Here is a 15,299-nt window from a genome sequence, read left to right as displayed (position 1 = left end):
GGCGGTGGCGGCGGGGGAGGGGTATTTATAGCCGCCGCGGGGTGACCTGCTGCCGCCGGTCGCCGGCGCGTGGGCGGATGCCCGCGAGGGGTTTGGTCACGTGGGGTGTCGGGGGTCAGGGAATGACGGGTGGGGTAGGGTGTTTGGCGGGGTCCGCCTGGCAGTGGGCGGGGTGGTGTAACGGGAAGTGGAATGGGAGAGGGACTTGGGAGACGAATGAGCGATTCTGGAAGGTCCGTTTCGTGAGTTGTGGTAGTGGTGTGCAAATTTGCGTGTGCATCCTTGCAAGACGTGATGTGTGCAGGTTTGGCCTTTGAGCCCGTTACAACTTACCACTTGGATGGAAATTCGCGCGAGAAAAATGCTAGTATGCCGTTCTTGTTTCAGCACTAAATTCTATCTTTTTTTATCTTTTTTCCCTTAGGTTCTAGTATGAAGGTTCAAGCAAGATTCAAATGTGGGCTTGCACTGTAAAAAAATATCTTTTATTTTTAGTTAATCCATGAGACTTTTGATCGAGTAGAGCTCCTAAAACACCTTCTTTTTCTCATTTCTTGTAGGTACTACGTACGATCTATACCGAATATTAAAGTGCGGTTGTTTCTTCCCACCATCGTGATTGTTTTGCAAAAAATCCTTGAACTTTACTAAAATCAACCCATGATCCAACTCCATCGACTGTTTCAGTCATCCATCATTGACCGTCGACGACTCCATCTCAGTTCCCGCATCAACCGCGGACTGCTCCCGCCCTGCTTACGAGTTCGAATCTCTATCTGTTATCCTGGTATGCAAGCTCCCCTTCACCCTATCCGGCGCCGTTAACCGGCCGCATGGAGTTCGTCAACCTTCCTTCTCCTGCTTCCCGCGCCGCCTATCTGCATCTCACATGCCTGCATGAGGACACACAACACAGCAGTAGGAGATCAAATTTGGGAGCTGCAGCTGCACGCTTGTCCTGCACGCTTGTCCATATGCAGGTGGATTGGGGCTTATCTGATTTCATTGCTTGATTTGAAATACAACTAAGAGGGATCAGAGAGAAGGAAGATTCGGCGTGCGTGAATTGATTGCTTGACCCGGATTTGGTGGGCTCGCGTGTTCCTGCTAGAGAAGAGGAGCAGGGAGGTGTTAGCTTTACTGCCGCTTACCGAATCGAGTATTGTCGGCGTGAATCAAGCTACAGGCTACAACAACCGTGGAATTGAGCACCGCCGCCCAACCGCAGCCATGGACCTGCAGCTCGACCACCGCCCCTCAGCAACTTTGCCTCCCTGCCTGATGTGCTCCTCCGGCACTCCGCCATGCGCCATGGGCCAAAACATTGAGGCCCTTGACCTGCACGGCGGTGCTTGCCGCCCAGGAGGAAGAACGCGACGGAGGGGAGGCAAGGTGAGGGGCCAACCTGCAAAAGTAATACTGGGAGCTCTAGTTTGTTGGCCTTCACCGGCCCCGGCACCTTGCTCGCCAGCGCTGCTCACAATGGTGCCGGCCATCGAAGTGGCGGTGAGGTATGTGCCTGGATAGATGGTTCACAATTGTAGAAAATGGACTGTGGAAGCCTGGCAGAGATAAGACTCAGCACGTTTACGTGAAAGCTCCCGTAGTTGTTATGAAATATGCTACTGACTAATCCTAAAATGCAATTTCGAAAAAACATATTTAAAAAGATCCTAGGTTTCTTAATATTTGAGTAGAGGAATTGGTTTCGTAGCCGCAACAAACATATATTATATGTCATATTTTTCGATCATATCAATTAAAATCTAACGGTAAATGAATGCTCCATCATTTTTTCTCTGAGGATAATAATCATGCGATAATATTATTTGCACAAATATATAATTATTTAAGCAGTTCATTTTAAATTTAATATTTTTTTCCGTTGCAACGGGCATATTTCCTAGTCAAAGTTGTAAAGCAAGGAAAAGATATGTTGGCCTAGCGGAGGGTAGCTATCCAAACGTGCCCTTTGGGGCTGTTTGGTTTTAGCCCAGCGCAACCCTGCTAAATGTTGGCACACTGACACTGAGGCGGTCGATTATGGTGCCAGCAGCTCACCAAATCATGGGTGGGAAAATGAACTGCAACTCTGCTGTCGCGGGAGCGGGCATGCAGGCGCGCCAATGCGTGGGCGTCGAACTAATCAACGGCCAGTCACGCGTGGGCGAGCCTATGATTGGCGGGGCGGTTTTTGGAACCAATCCAAACATGCCATTTATTCTTTTATGTTCTCCCTCTCTTCAATCAGTTTTCACTCCCACTCCCGCTGTACAATTGTTCGGCACGAAGGGAGGCCTTTTATCATAAGACTCCTCCTCCGGTCCTCCTATTCCATTTTCTCCAGGAATCGGTTCGCCGTGGAGAAATGGAAAACCCAAATCTAGATCATTCGCAAAAGACTTTTGTAATCCTCACACCGGTCATATGATTCTTATGCACATGATAGAATTGGAAATTTAGGCCATTAATCAATCTATCCTTCGTCTACATATTTTTTTTAAAAAGATTTGCTCTATGGTTTTCATGTTCTTGGGGCGTGGACTAGGGGTGAGCTCGTCAACTTGTAATAACAAAATCTATCCATGTCAACGCGTTGGTAGCACGGTAGTTGCGCCACCTATCGAGGGAGCGCACCCATCCGAGTTCGATTTTCTACGGGAACGGCTAGGTGTTGCACCATGATTTTATTCCCAAATTTAATTCTGTAGATCCTGGACGTATGCGTGAAGCCACAATGGTAATCATGACGTGCTCGTCATGTACGAAGCGTTGTGCGACTTCATCGATACTCGGAAGGACGTCGTATGTGTATAGTTTGTAGGTTTAGCATGTGCAAAGGGGTGTGCGTGGAGTGTGTGGGGGTAGCATGTGTTGTGTGTACATTCAGATAATACAATGTACGTAGTTGTCCAGGCTAAATCTATCCACGTCAAAAAGAAAAATAATCTACTCCCTCTGTCCCAAAATATATCTACGTTTAGACTTTTTCAAAATTAATTTTTTAATTTTGACTATAAATAGAGAATTAATCTTAGAGTTCAATAACATTAAAAATGTATAGTACGTGGCCTTTTCTATTTAAAATAAATTATTTTTATATCGGGCCTCGGGCCTCACCAAGTTGGGCTGAAACAGGCAGGGCCCAAAGCGAATGGCACTGGACGTCCAGACCTCAAAAAACTCGAACTCGGAACTGCCGCTCAGACCGCCGCCTTCCGCTTCGTCCGCGGCCGCGCCGTCGAACCCGCCCCCACCCACCAACCCACCACCGGAGCGTCCAGCGGCGACCCACCCCGCCGCAAGAACTCTTCGCTCATCGTCGTCGTATCCCTCCGCTTCGCCGGTCTTGGTGGGATTCGCCCGTGCAGTGGGGATTCGCCCGGATTCGCTGGTGAGGAACCCTATCTTCCTCGGATGTTTTCTTTGTTACCCCCCAAAGCGTGGATTGTACTCTGTAGGGTGTTTGAACTGACGTGGGAAGCCTAATCAAAGTCTTCGTCTTTCTGGGTGCGGGAGATCTGGGACTTGCGCGGTTTCTTGCTTCGTTTTGGTGTGCCAATCGAATCAACCATTGACGGTTCTTGACTTCTTGTTCGGTTCGATTGGTCTATCTTTCTTCTTCTTCAGCGCGCGCAGTATCGATTGGTCTCGTTTTATGTGCCGTACCAGTGGATTTCCAAGGCGGGGTGCCGTTTATTTCGAATTCTTGGGCGGTTGAAATGCGGTTTCAGGGGGTTAGCCATGCTCCACGCCTCCACGGCGTTCTGCGGTCTGCCGATGAGGATCGGCAAGTAGTTAATCGAAGATTTTGCGTTGCGTACATACTGTGCAGGACGACGCTGGGACCATGTCTTTGAATCCCAGACCGAAATGCACATTATTAGTTTTGTTTTAAACAAGTTAATGCCTAAACGCTGGATATTCTCTTCCCTTCTTAGTGGCAATCTGTGCTCTACTTCTTGACTTCTTGTGTTATGTAAGCATGATTTGCATATATTGCTAGTGGGAGGCAAATCAACTGAAAACTCTTAGCAAATGTTTATGTTGTTGTTTTAGTATGTTTTAACTGAAGAATCCATCACGCATAGATTTGCTGATCCATTTATTCGCTTCCCAATACCGCATACTGCATTTACATTTGCTGACAGCTCTTCTTTTTTTTGTTTTTTTAATGAATCCAGTGTATGCAATGGCTGGAAGTGTTGGAGTGGGTGAATACTCAGAACTGGATGATTCTATGATGGCTTCCATTGACCACAAGCCTTCCTTCAGAGGCTTGAAACTGTATGTGAAAGATCTTGATTCGAACACACTTCCTCCATTTCTGGCCCGTGTGTGCGCCTCTGATAAGCCAAGCTCGTACTCTATGGAGGAGATCTTATGCATTTTTGAGACTGCCGCAGAAGCTCAAGGCCGTAACATTGTACCATACATCGGGCAGATTGTTTCAGCAATCGTCAGGATTATGTCATCAGGGTCCTTGCATAGTGCTGGTTGCTCCAAGGTGGTTTGCACATTGTCCCGCTATGGCATTGATCCTCTGGGTAGGGAAGAAGAGAAATCTGAGATTATTAGCTCCCTTTGCCGTCCCTTATCAGATTGCTTGATGAACACCAACAAGAGCATCTCTTCTGGTTCTGCTCTTTGTATCACTGCTCTTGTCCAGTCCAATTATTGGCAATTCGCATCCAATGAGTTGGTCAATGGTGTCTGCTTGAAGGTCTCGGGGGCTCTAGAGGAGGCTCACTGTCACACTGTTATGCACTTAAGCTTGGTGGTTGCTCTGTCAAAATATAATACTTTGACACTTGAGCCTTATGGGCGATCATTGATAAGATCTGGATTACAGATATTGGATCATAGCACTAAGGCTAGCAATTCTCAGATGATTATGTCATCCATTCAAATGATACATTCCATCATGAAAAGGTTGAATATGAGGATAATATCTTCAGAGATCAGCAGCATTATCCAAGCTTTGGAGCAATGCCAAGGTGGCTATATTCCAGATATCTGCACTGCAGCTTTTCAGGCAGCCGAGACTGCTAAGCTACTTGAGAGGCAGGATGAATGTGGAGATCGCAAAAAACTTAGTCCATTGGTAAACTGTAGTGGGAGGCATAGCAGGAATGGGTCAAATTCTCCAATTGATGATGCGGATACTAGAGACAGTGGCTCTAGTGAATCTCCTTGTGAGGTGCAATCTGTTCGTTCATTTAATGACTTAGATTCTCAGCCGCCACTTGGACAATGTGCTGATATTCTTGGAAGCACACGTGCAAGGCGGCGCCTTTGGAGTAGTGGATCTCACTTTTCACATGCAATGTCGGATGATGAGTTTTTCCACATTTCAGCACCTGATTGTCGTGATACTATGGGTACAATAGGACAATCTAATTCTTCTGGACTTGTTAAGGCAAGTAGGAGGTGCTCAGATGTGTTGACAAGAGTTGGTGACCCATGTCCTACTTGCTTAACACCTCGAGCTACTAATCAGGTATATGGCAGATCATCATTTAAACTGAGCAATTTTAGATCTTTGATATACTTAGCATGTTAAAGCATAGCATATGAGTTACTATCATTGCCCTTTGGAATATTATCTGTATTCACGTTGTTCCTTGAATGATACTGAAAATGATCACTTGAATTTTGGTGCAGAAGCAACTGATATTTTCATTTCCTTCTGTATTCATAAGCTTCTTTTATATGTGCAATAAATATCATCTACATCTTCTTGAGGGTGGGCTATGGTAATTCAATAGATGTGTAAATATTTGTGTCGATGTCCATTTTTCAGAACTTTGGTTTGCGCAATGAAGTTTCAGAATATTACAGAGTTTGTAGATTAAAGTGAATTCATAGCTCTTATTTTTGCCGTGAACCCAGGTGTACAGGCGGCAAGCTTTATCAACTCCAAGGAAGCAGGTCTGCTCTTTCACCTCTTGCAGTGATTCAGAAAGAGAGAGCCACCGCCTACCTAAAAGCCTAGCTTTTAGGCAGATACAGTGCCCAGATCATCTTTTGGTTCAAAAGGATGGTGAATTTGAGGAAAGGAAAGGCTACTGCAAGTCTATTCATCAGAGCAACCAATGCCATGCACAGAGTACAGACTTGCTGACCGAAGACCTGAAGTTCCCAACCAACAGCAGGCGTTCTGATAGTGCGCGGACTCCATGTGAAGAACGCAATGCTGATGCTGCTGAGAATCAAAAGATGAGTGGAACGAAGAAAAGTGAAACAAACAGTCTTCTCAGTCGATTAATTCCTTTCATCTGCGTTGTGTTAATCATTGTGTTGTTAGCTTGGTGGAAGCAGCATCCCAGTAATGAGCTCTATTTCGTTCCTACATAGCATCTGCCTATGTGTTACCATGCCTCTTTGTAAGTTCTTTTAGTTTCTGTGCCATTGTACCTCTGCATCAAGCCATTGGCTTGTATGATGTCATATCTTATACAGATCCGTCAGTATACATGTGAATGTTGTAGATCGGTCCTTAGTGAAAATGAATCAACTGTTGCAAAGCAGTGCGAATTGATTGGAATTCTGTTGGCGTACTTGTCTGTGCTTCGGAATGTAGTTTGAGGAGGTATGATTGCTGGGACCTTCATTGTGAAAGCTAGCAAATATGCATACTGATTGCTGAATCTTCAGATGTGTTAATTTCATCATTCGACAGAAGGAACATTGCTATTAGCATACTTGCTGCATTTTTTTAAAGGACGCATAAGGTGTATTTGTTTACTATGAATAAGCAAGTAATTTTCTCGTTCACCCACTAATATTTGTTTGTATGTAATGATGGCATTTTTCAGCCATTCGTATTGTCTTCTGAAACAGCAATTGGTACTAGTCGCCATGCTAATCTTTCTGGTTTGTACTTTATGTGTCCCGTGGATTATTATGCCAAGCTCCATGAAAAAAAAGACTATTCAGCATTATAGCATATTAGCATGCACCAGCATTATTGTTTTTGCTTGGAAATTAAATTATTCAGTTTTTGCTTGGGTTTAAACTCCAATGCTTCAAACGCCAGCACTCAGTAAGCTTCAAATCCACATTGTATTTGAATGCTATTTACAATATACAGAAAGCAGTCAATACAACCAGGTGTTAGAAATTGATGTAACAAATTGCATGGATTATTCACTCCAGAGCTTGATGCAAGGATCACATCGGCTGCTACTCCAGTTTCACATCTTACATCTAGTTCATCATAGGATCCCATCACAGTTGCTACTAGCACAATACCATCTCCGGAGATTTGGAAGCAGAAAACATTAATGCCATGAGCACTTTCATCTCTCTACTGTATTTCTACTGAGTCCAGAACTAAGATGTAACTCAAGTACCAGTTTTGAAAAGTCGGTGACAAAAAATACAGGGATATGGGCCATTTACTCTAGATGGCTGGGAATACTGAGGGACCTGATGTTAATGCAGCAAAGCTTTCAAACTTGAACTTTGCAATACCATGCATTGCTGGAAACATCAAGATTTAATCCTTTCAGTACAAACAAACATATATAGGGGCTGAGGAAACAAATATTCAGAGATAGCAAGCACGCAGTCACATGGAAAAGAAAAGTAAAGAAAGTGGACAGGGATTATGATTCTGGAAAAAGTGAAATACAGAGCGTAGGAACTTGGAAGTCCAAACATCATGCATTGTGCAATTGCCTACATATTTAATGGTAACTTACACACATGCCTCAAGTGTTTGCTTTTAATGTACAAAAGGAATCAGAAGGTACCATCGAAGCACCATCAGAGCACATACCCTAATTCTACAGATATAGCTCCTGTCTCCATACTTGGAACATCAAATTTGACCAGTACCTCACAAGGCGCAAGATCAGTGCTTATTAGCAAGGGCCGATGACTCCGCATAATAGGGAACTAATGGGAAAATATTCTGAGGGCCCACCCCTAGAGTGTGGAGAGTACACACTTCCTTGCTATCCATGTCATATGATTTCAGTTGCAGGTCCCAGTGCTGAACAAAGAAGATCAAATTGCGATCCGGGTGAATGGCAACCACACTGTAGTCAAATTCAACTCGGCAATTCATTCTTCCAAACAGCTTGAAAAAATCCACACTGTGCTTCAGAACCCATTCTTCTGCATCATAGTCCCGAAGGACCCAAATGGACAGTTCAGTCATCTGGCGAGTGTTGTCTTTATGTTGACTCACGCAATGCACGAGTCCTTGGGATTCACCAACAAAAGCAACATCGAAACGCTTCCCCGGCCCGCTGAGGCTCCTACAATCCTTCCCTTCCCCATTAACTGCAAGTATTAGATCCTGGTGTGTATCAAAGCTGGTGACACTGAGATGCAGCATGCCATTAACAACGGCGCTCCCTGCGAAGAATGATATGCCGCAATCTGAAGACCAATCGCTGTCACACCATACCCCAGTTTCAGACGAGTATGCGCGCACCTCTTCCACGCATACACAATCGTCCGAAATGAACTCGACCAACTGAAAGTGCAAGGACACAGCAGGGTCAAAAATCAAATAGGTGAAAGCACATCCAATTTCATTGTCGGAGTCAGAGCCAGGGTCCTCGCCCTCATCAAATAAGGGAAGTGGTTTAAAGCCGGAGCTGGGGACGGCCACCCATTGCTCGGTGGCGGGGTTGCAGACGATATAGCCCAGTGAATCGTAGGTGTCTCCAGCCCTTCTGTGCCCGAAGAGGAGGAGCCCGTTGCAGGAACGCAAGAAGCCGAATTCCTCAATGCCCGGCTGGTTCCCCAGGAAGGAGACGGAAGCGAGGGGCACGAATCTACCCAACGTGTTGATGAAGCGCCCGACGACGCGATCCGAGCCGTCATCGTCGCTGTCACCGCCGTGTATCTCGTCGCCGTCGTTGACAAAGAACCCTGCGAGGGTTTGGGGGAGCTTCTTGCAGCGGAGGCGGTCGGCGATGAGGTCGCGCCAGGCCCTGGAGACGCACTTGAACCGGCAGAGGGATTTGGCGGGGACGCGGGAGAGGATCTCCACCAGGGCGTCGTCGGGCAGCAGGGGAACCGCCGCCGCTCTCCTCTGTCTCTTGCCGCTGCGAACGGATAGAAGGAGCAGGAGGTGAGGGGATGAGCCGTGAGAGTGAGAGAGGAGTGCGGCGCTCGCGGATCTGGGGAAGCTTACCGGCCGCCGGGGACAATGGGGATCGCCGGGCGCAGCTGCAACCGCCCGATCCTGATCCCTCCGCCGGAGCGGCCCGAAGAGCGGCCCGACGCAGCTGCCTTGTTGCTGAGCATCTCGATAGGCTCAGCTCCGGCGAGGCGTGCTCCCGGTGGCCGCCGGCGACGATTGGGCAAGAGCGGCGGGGCCTGGAACTAAAATTAGGTCTGGGGGTCTTGTGGGCTGGGCCGCATTGCAGCAACACGAAGAACTAAACACGAGGCACGAGCCCGACCCAAAATGCACCGGGCTGAATATCTAAGCCTGAGCCCGTGCGACGTCCAAGCTCGGAAAACCTAGAGGGCTGATTCGCGTGGCCCGTGCGACTACTCTCACTGGACGTTTCGCCTAGTTCACAAATCGGAGGTTTCCACCCATATACAAAACTTCTACTCCTATGTTCAGATTTAGTTCGATCTCTTTGTTAGATATGTTCGAGCTGACAACGGGACAGAGTTCGATAATCTTACTCTCCTCTCTCTTCTCCTCTTGTGGGATTCACTCGAGGTTGTCCTGCCCATACACTTGACTGCAGAACGGCAAAGCTGAACGCATTCTCTGCATCCTGAACAACATCAGCCGCACCCTCTTGTTTCATGCACACATGGCACCCATCTACTGGGCTGAGGCCCTTGCCATGGCCACCTACCTTCTGAACAGGCGTGCCTGCTCAGCTATTTCCCAGGCCACCTCTTTCGAACTCTATAGGAAAGCCCATGATTACAACCACCTGTGCGTCTTTGGGTGCCTTTGCTACCAAAACCTCTCGGCCATAGCACCACACAAGCTCGCTCCGCGTTCCACTGCTTGTGTTCTTCTCGGCTACCATTCATCTCAAAAAGGGTACCATTGCTTAGACCTCGTGACTAGGCTCATCATCATCTCTCGCCACATCGTGTTCGACGAGTCCTATTTTCCTTTTGGCCAACAGCCGTGCTCGTCTTCCGGTCTTGATTTCCTCTTGGCTAGATGTGCCGCGTCAGAGCCATGCACTGCAGCAGCGGCGCCCTTCCCCGCAGATGTTCCACTGCTTGCTGATGTTGAACAACCGTGCTTGTCGCCCCCCACTCCAGTCGAGGAGGACCCCACCATCATCCTCCATGAGCCGGGCCTCTCCAGCTCCTCTACATCGTCTCAGCAGGGCAATAGCTCTATCCCTGCCCCTACAAGGAAGGGCACAGGCGTTGGGCATTCGTCACCAGCACCTCCCCGCGGCAGCAGCAGCTCCTGCCCCTTCCACGCTTGCCCTGACACTGGCTCCAGCGCCACCTCCGTCGACTTCAGCTCCTGTTCCTGTGACCCGCTCACAGACCGAGACGATACAGCGGGTGTGGTACAGGAACCTCTCCGCCATGGCTTCGTCGATCTCGCCACTCCCGATGAACTACCGCAGCAGATTGGCCGATGCCAACTGGCGTGCGGCCATGGCTGATGAGTTTTAGGCTCTCATTGACAACGGAACTTGGTGGCTCATCCCCTCGGCCAATATTGTGATGGGCAAGTAGATCTTCAAGCATAAGTTCCACTTCGATGGCTCCCTTGCCCACCACAAGGTGCACTGGGTGGTTCGTGGTTTCTCCTAGCGCCACGACATCAACTACGATGAGACGTTTAGCCTGGTTGTCAAACCAACGATGATCCAGGCTGTTCTTAGCATCACCACCTCCCGCGCTTGGCCGATTCACCAGCTGGACGTGAAGAACACCTTTCTTCACGGCCATCTCGACAAGACGGTGTACTATCAGTAGCCTCCGGGTTTCGTTGACCCCGCCGCCCCTGAACACGTTTGTCTGCTGCAGAGGTCCTTGTATGGTCTGAAACAGGTCCCGCGCGTGTGGTACCAGCGGTTCGCCACCTTCATCCGCCAACTTGGATTCGTCGCCTCCACGTCCGACACCTCCCTCTTTGTTTACAAAGTGTGGTGGAACCGCCCTAATTAACTTAGCTAAAGCACAATTAAGTCACCTGACACGCGATCATATGTTTTAATCAAGTTAACTCGGTAGTTCGTCGGATTTCATCCGATAAACCACTACACAGGACCGAGAAAGCAGAGCTCACATGAAGGTGAGTGGTTCCAGAGAATATAATAGATCATCCAAATTAAACAAGTACATTAATTTATTACAACATCAGGTTCGAAATTCAAACAAAGTTTGCAGAGTTCTTAAACAGCGGAAAATAAACTAATGGAAGCTAGCGCCGAAGTCAGACGTCACGACGAGGCCGATCATGACATCAATGAGTCCTGTCCTCGCTGTCCGAGGAGGGATCCCACCCGACCGTCCACCCAGGAGGAAGCTGGGGAGGCCAAGTGCCACAAGCAGCAAACTCAAGGGCTTCAACATCACCTGAAAGATATGCCACAAGCAAGGCTGAGCAACTATACTCAACAAGACTTAACCGACCGGTGGTACTAATCCACCCACGCCTAGACATGCAAGCTCTTTGGCTCTAGGGTTTGTTTTTGCCAAAAGCGACTACAGTAGGTCCTTACTTTCAATATTGTAGCCACAAGTTCTACGTTCAATTACCAATCGAAGTTAGCAACTATACTAAACAAGCATAGTTTCCAAGCAATTAAACAAGTAACAATATTTAGATCACCATCATCTTCCATTCTTACTCAGTGTAGCATAACGATCAAGCAGTCCCAAACTGTGAGAGGCAGACGAATCGATTCGAATTTCTTAACCATGCATGGTGAACCTAATCTCACGACATCCGCGCACCACGAGGGGTCGCTTCACTTGTCAGCCGTCCCCATCAATTCCCAGGCGCGTGTCAGGTCCAAACCGCCTTTGACATGCAATGCTCCACAATCCCGGTCTCTACCGTACTGTGACCGCACTTGCACCCTCATGATGCACCATGGAAACTACGTTACAAGGATAGCAGGGGTATAAGCCACTTGCCGGTTCAATCAGGTACTAGACTTTCCCATCCCATACTAGGTATGAGATTAGTACTTTCAAACACTTAATCACAAACACTACACTTTCCGACCTTAATCCAATTTCATGTAGACAGGCGGGGCAATCCACCGACCACCAAAATAGTTCACAGAGCTCTGCCCCGTCCATTGTCCTTATAGTTGTAGCAAGAAGAAGCAAGCAACTCCTATAACTTGCGAGTGACAGAAAATCACTCGACTTTTACCGAGTCCTATTTAAGCAAGCAGCTACTCGGCCTATCATACTAGCGTTCAGATCAAAGGGAATCTAAGTCATGCATCTACAGTTTCAATCAACTCCTGGAACGTAAATGCACACACATAACAACAGAAGGTATGCACAAGTTTAGAAAAACTGGGTTATGCTCCGGGGCTTGCCTTCAAGCGGGGTGGTAGCGAATTGGTCCACGGTGAGCACAGGCTCGACTCCTGCAGGCGGCGGCTCAACTACGACTTCGTCTTCCGGCGGCAGGTGAAGCTCGTAGGTGCCGTCGGCGAGGTTCAGCTCTACACGAAATGCAATGCAAGGGTAAGACACTTAGACGGTGATTTCAACAGCATATGCAAGGATTTAACCCAAAAACTGTAGCAAAACTACAGGAAAAGGTGTGAAATCCACTTTATTGGATTCTACTCAGAACGAGGATTTCAACCAAAGTGATTTCACATTTTTCCGATTTTTCCTCGATTTAAGATGTAATTTCCAAGCTTCTGTCGATTTAAAACAAGTTAAAAGAGTCGGATCGGGAAAAACTTACAATCTAACCCTTAGACTTAAGGAATAACTGCACCGGGATTCTTAGATTTAATACAGAGAAATCTTTGGAATTTTACACAGATACCCTCGGTCCAAAAGAAAAAGACACAACCGAGCCCTCGGGCGAGGCGGACAATACTCGGGCAAGGCGGATAGGGTCGAGCGAGGCGGACAACACTCGGGCAAGTCGGACAGGGTCGGGTGAGTTGGACAGGGGTCGACAGTCTCACCTCTAGTCCTACTGATGAGGTCTCGGGGTCGGGAAGAAACAAGCCGAGGCGGAACGCGGAACGACGGCGTTTCGGCGGTGGTGGTGCTTCTTGTGGACAACAAGCAAGCTCTAGCGCTACGCGAAAGGATGGCGAAGTAGCTGGTGGGGTCGGCAAGGCGCGGTGTTGGGCGAAAGGGGGAGCTCCATAGAGAGCTCAGGCGGCGGTGCTTGAGCGCGAAGCAGAGGAGTGTGCGGCGGTGAGTGCGATGGAGAAGAACAGAGCAGGTAGTGTGGCAAGGCGGTGGTAGTGAAGGGAACTCCGGTAAGAGGCTTCGGTACCCCTTTTATAACTGCGCGGAAGTGCTCGGAGGAAAGAAACGAGCTCGAGCGGCGAGAGGATAAGATCGAGGGAGAAAAGGAGTGCTCTGCCGCGGTGGCGATTGGTCGGCGTCTCCATTGGCGAGCTCGGACGCAATCTTGCCCTGGTTGGGTAGCAAGGATTTTGGGGCTGGGGGCAAGCGGGTTTGCTGGGCACGCGGATCTGCTAGGTCTGCGCGTGTGTGAGGTCACGGCCTTTGATGGTGGCGGCGCCATTAGCGGACAGGAGGGAGGGAAGGGCACTGCAGTCGAGGACGCTGCAGGTGAGGTGACAGGGCGAGCGGTGTGACTCAAGCATGCGTGGGACTAGCGGCTCTGCCGGGGCACGCTACTAGCGAGACGGGGGAAGGAGCTGTCACTGCCTGCGCGGTGGTTGGCAGAGATGGTAGCGTCGCGGGGCGCGCGCGCGGGCAGCGCGGCTGGGGTGTGACGGGAGGGCCGAAAGGCGTTGGGACGCGCGGCCGGGGATCCGGGTGAGGCGGATGCGCGCGTGAGGTGAGGCGGTACCGGCGCGGCAGCGGCCGATCTTCGGTCGTAGAGTGGCTGGGGCGACGGCGGAGCTGCGGGCAGTACGCGTGGCGCGATCAGCGAGGCCTCGGGCGAGACGAGACGGGATAGAGCGGAGGACCGCGGGTCGTCATCGCGCGCGACTGGGGAGCGAGACGCGTTGACCCATCTTGTCATGGCCGGCGACTGGGCGAGGTGGTGCTCACCAGCGAGGTCACGCCACACGGCGGCGGTGCTCTGGAGCGCGGCGCACGCGCGCTCTGGCACTGTCTGGCCAACCGATCCGCGAGATCCTTTGCCGAGCCCATCTTCAAGCCTCTTGATCTCCCGATTTTCAAACTGCGCCACGTTGACTCCCTTTACAAGTTGTAGTACACAGACCAAGGTCCAACTCTTGTAATTTGACCGAGTTCAAAAACATGATGGATTTGGAGATTCAAAGCTCCAAAGTTTGGAGGAACGCCGGTTTCCGGGACTTAGGGAAAAACGGCGGTTTGGCTGGTTTTCAAGGGTCGCGGCTGATTTGAGCTGCAGATTTGGGAATTTTCCGAGGTGAATTGGACCAAGGTCCAATTAGCAAGGTTGTTGTAGGAACTTAGCTCTCCAACTTCTATAAAGGGGTTTCTTGATGTTTTGCTCAACTTTCCAAAGATAAATCCGCCTCAAGGCGCCAGGTCGGGATGATATCCAGACTTAGCCGGAATGGCTAAAGAGGCTGAGTTGACCAAACTAGGGAACTTTGACCTAGATTTTGAAGGCTTTCGGGCAGATTTCAAACTTGCTCCTTAAAGCAAAGTTGTTAAGGTCCCAAAGCTCTAAAACTTTGGTATAGGGCTTAGCTCAAGATGACATTGGAAACCTCTAAATAGAGAGTCCCAAAGCTTGGACTTTGCCCAAAAGTTGCCAAAGCTTTTTTTTAAGCACAAAGGACCTGCTCTTAAGATTAAAACACCGTTTAAGCACCCAGGCTGTTACACAAAGACGGTGCGAGTGTTTCCTACTTGCTGTTGTACGTTGACGACATCATCCTCACCGCTTCGTCCTCAACATTTCTCGAGCACGTGGCTGCATGGCTACAATCCGAGTTCGCCATGGCGGACTTGGGTGCTCTCCGCCACTTCCTCGGCATCTCCGTCACGCGCTCTGCTAATGGCATGTTCCTGTCTCAGCACCAGTACGCCCTGGACCTCCTTTAGCATGCTGGCATGGCCTAGTGTCACTCCATGGCGACCCCTATTGACACTCGCCTCAAGCTCTCGGTGACGGATGGTGCCAAGCTCAAGGACGGCTCCGAGTACCGGAA

At 49.1% G+C, this 15,299-nt stretch overlaps 2 protein-coding genes across 3 annotated transcripts; one reads left to right on the top strand and one right to left on the bottom strand.

Annotated features, from left to right (window-relative positions):
- Nucleotides 1-3,173: 3,173 nt before the first annotated feature.
- On the top strand, nt 3,174-6,560 carry LOC117850011 (uncharacterized). Its single transcript, XM_034731781.1, has 3 exons — nt 3,174-3,394; nt 4,185-5,500; nt 5,893-6,560. The coding sequence occupies exons 2-3, from the start codon at nt 4,193-4,195 to the stop codon at nt 6,355-6,357; spliced, it is 1,773 nt and encodes a 590-aa protein (XP_034587672.1). The 5' UTR covers nt 3,174-3,394; nt 4,185-4,192; the 3' UTR covers nt 6,358-6,560.
- Nucleotides 6,561-7,591: 1,031 nt separating this feature from the next.
- Nucleotides 7,592-9,355, bottom strand: LOC117850012 (F-box protein At5g07610). 2 transcript variants are annotated; one of them, XM_034731783.2, is made up of 3 exons: nt 9,155-9,355; nt 8,578-9,065; nt 8,289-8,488 (listed from the first exon to the last, which is right to left on the bottom strand). In XM_034731783.2, the coding sequence occupies exons 1-3, from the start codon at nt 9,265-9,267 to the stop codon at nt 8,427-8,429; spliced, it is 663 nt and encodes a 220-aa protein (XP_034587674.1). In that variant the 5' UTR covers nt 9,268-9,355; the 3' UTR covers nt 8,289-8,426. The 2 variants fall into 2 exon arrangements, with proteins under 2 accessions (XP_034587673.1, XP_034587674.1); XM_034731782.2 differs by having other exon boundaries at nt 7,592-9,065; nt 9,155-9,335.
- Nucleotides 9,356-15,299: the final 5,944 nt, after the last annotated feature.

Source organism: Setaria viridis, chromosome 3 (assembly GCF_005286985.2).
Source record: "Setaria viridis chromosome 3, Setaria_viridis_v4.0, whole genome shotgun sequence".
NCBI lineage: Eukaryota > Viridiplantae > Streptophyta > Magnoliopsida > Poales > Poaceae > Setaria > Setaria viridis.
Note: the sequence above shows the minus strand (reverse complement) of the source record. Positions and strands in the feature narration are given on the sequence as shown.

What these genes read in the sequence shown, in the direction of transcription:
- LOC117850011 (XM_034731781.1), top strand. Translation starts at nt 4,193, where the DNA reads ATGGCTGGAAGTGTTGGAGTGGGTGAATACTCAGAACTGGATGATTCT. An exon ending in CACCTCGAGCTACTAATCAG is followed by an intron (nt 5,501 to 5,892) that starts GTATATGGCAGA and finishes CCGTGAACCCAG; the next exon opens with GTGTACAGGCGGCAAGCTTT.
- LOC117850012 (XM_034731782.2), bottom strand. Translation starts at nt 9,267, where the DNA reads ATGCTCAGCAACAAGGCAGCTGCGTCGGGCCGCTCTTCGGGCCGCTCC. An exon ending in CCCATTGTCCCCGGCGGCCG is followed by an intron (nt 9,066 to 9,154) that starts GTAAGCTTCCCC and finishes ATCCGTTCGCAG; the next exon opens with CGGCAAGAGACAGAGGAGAG.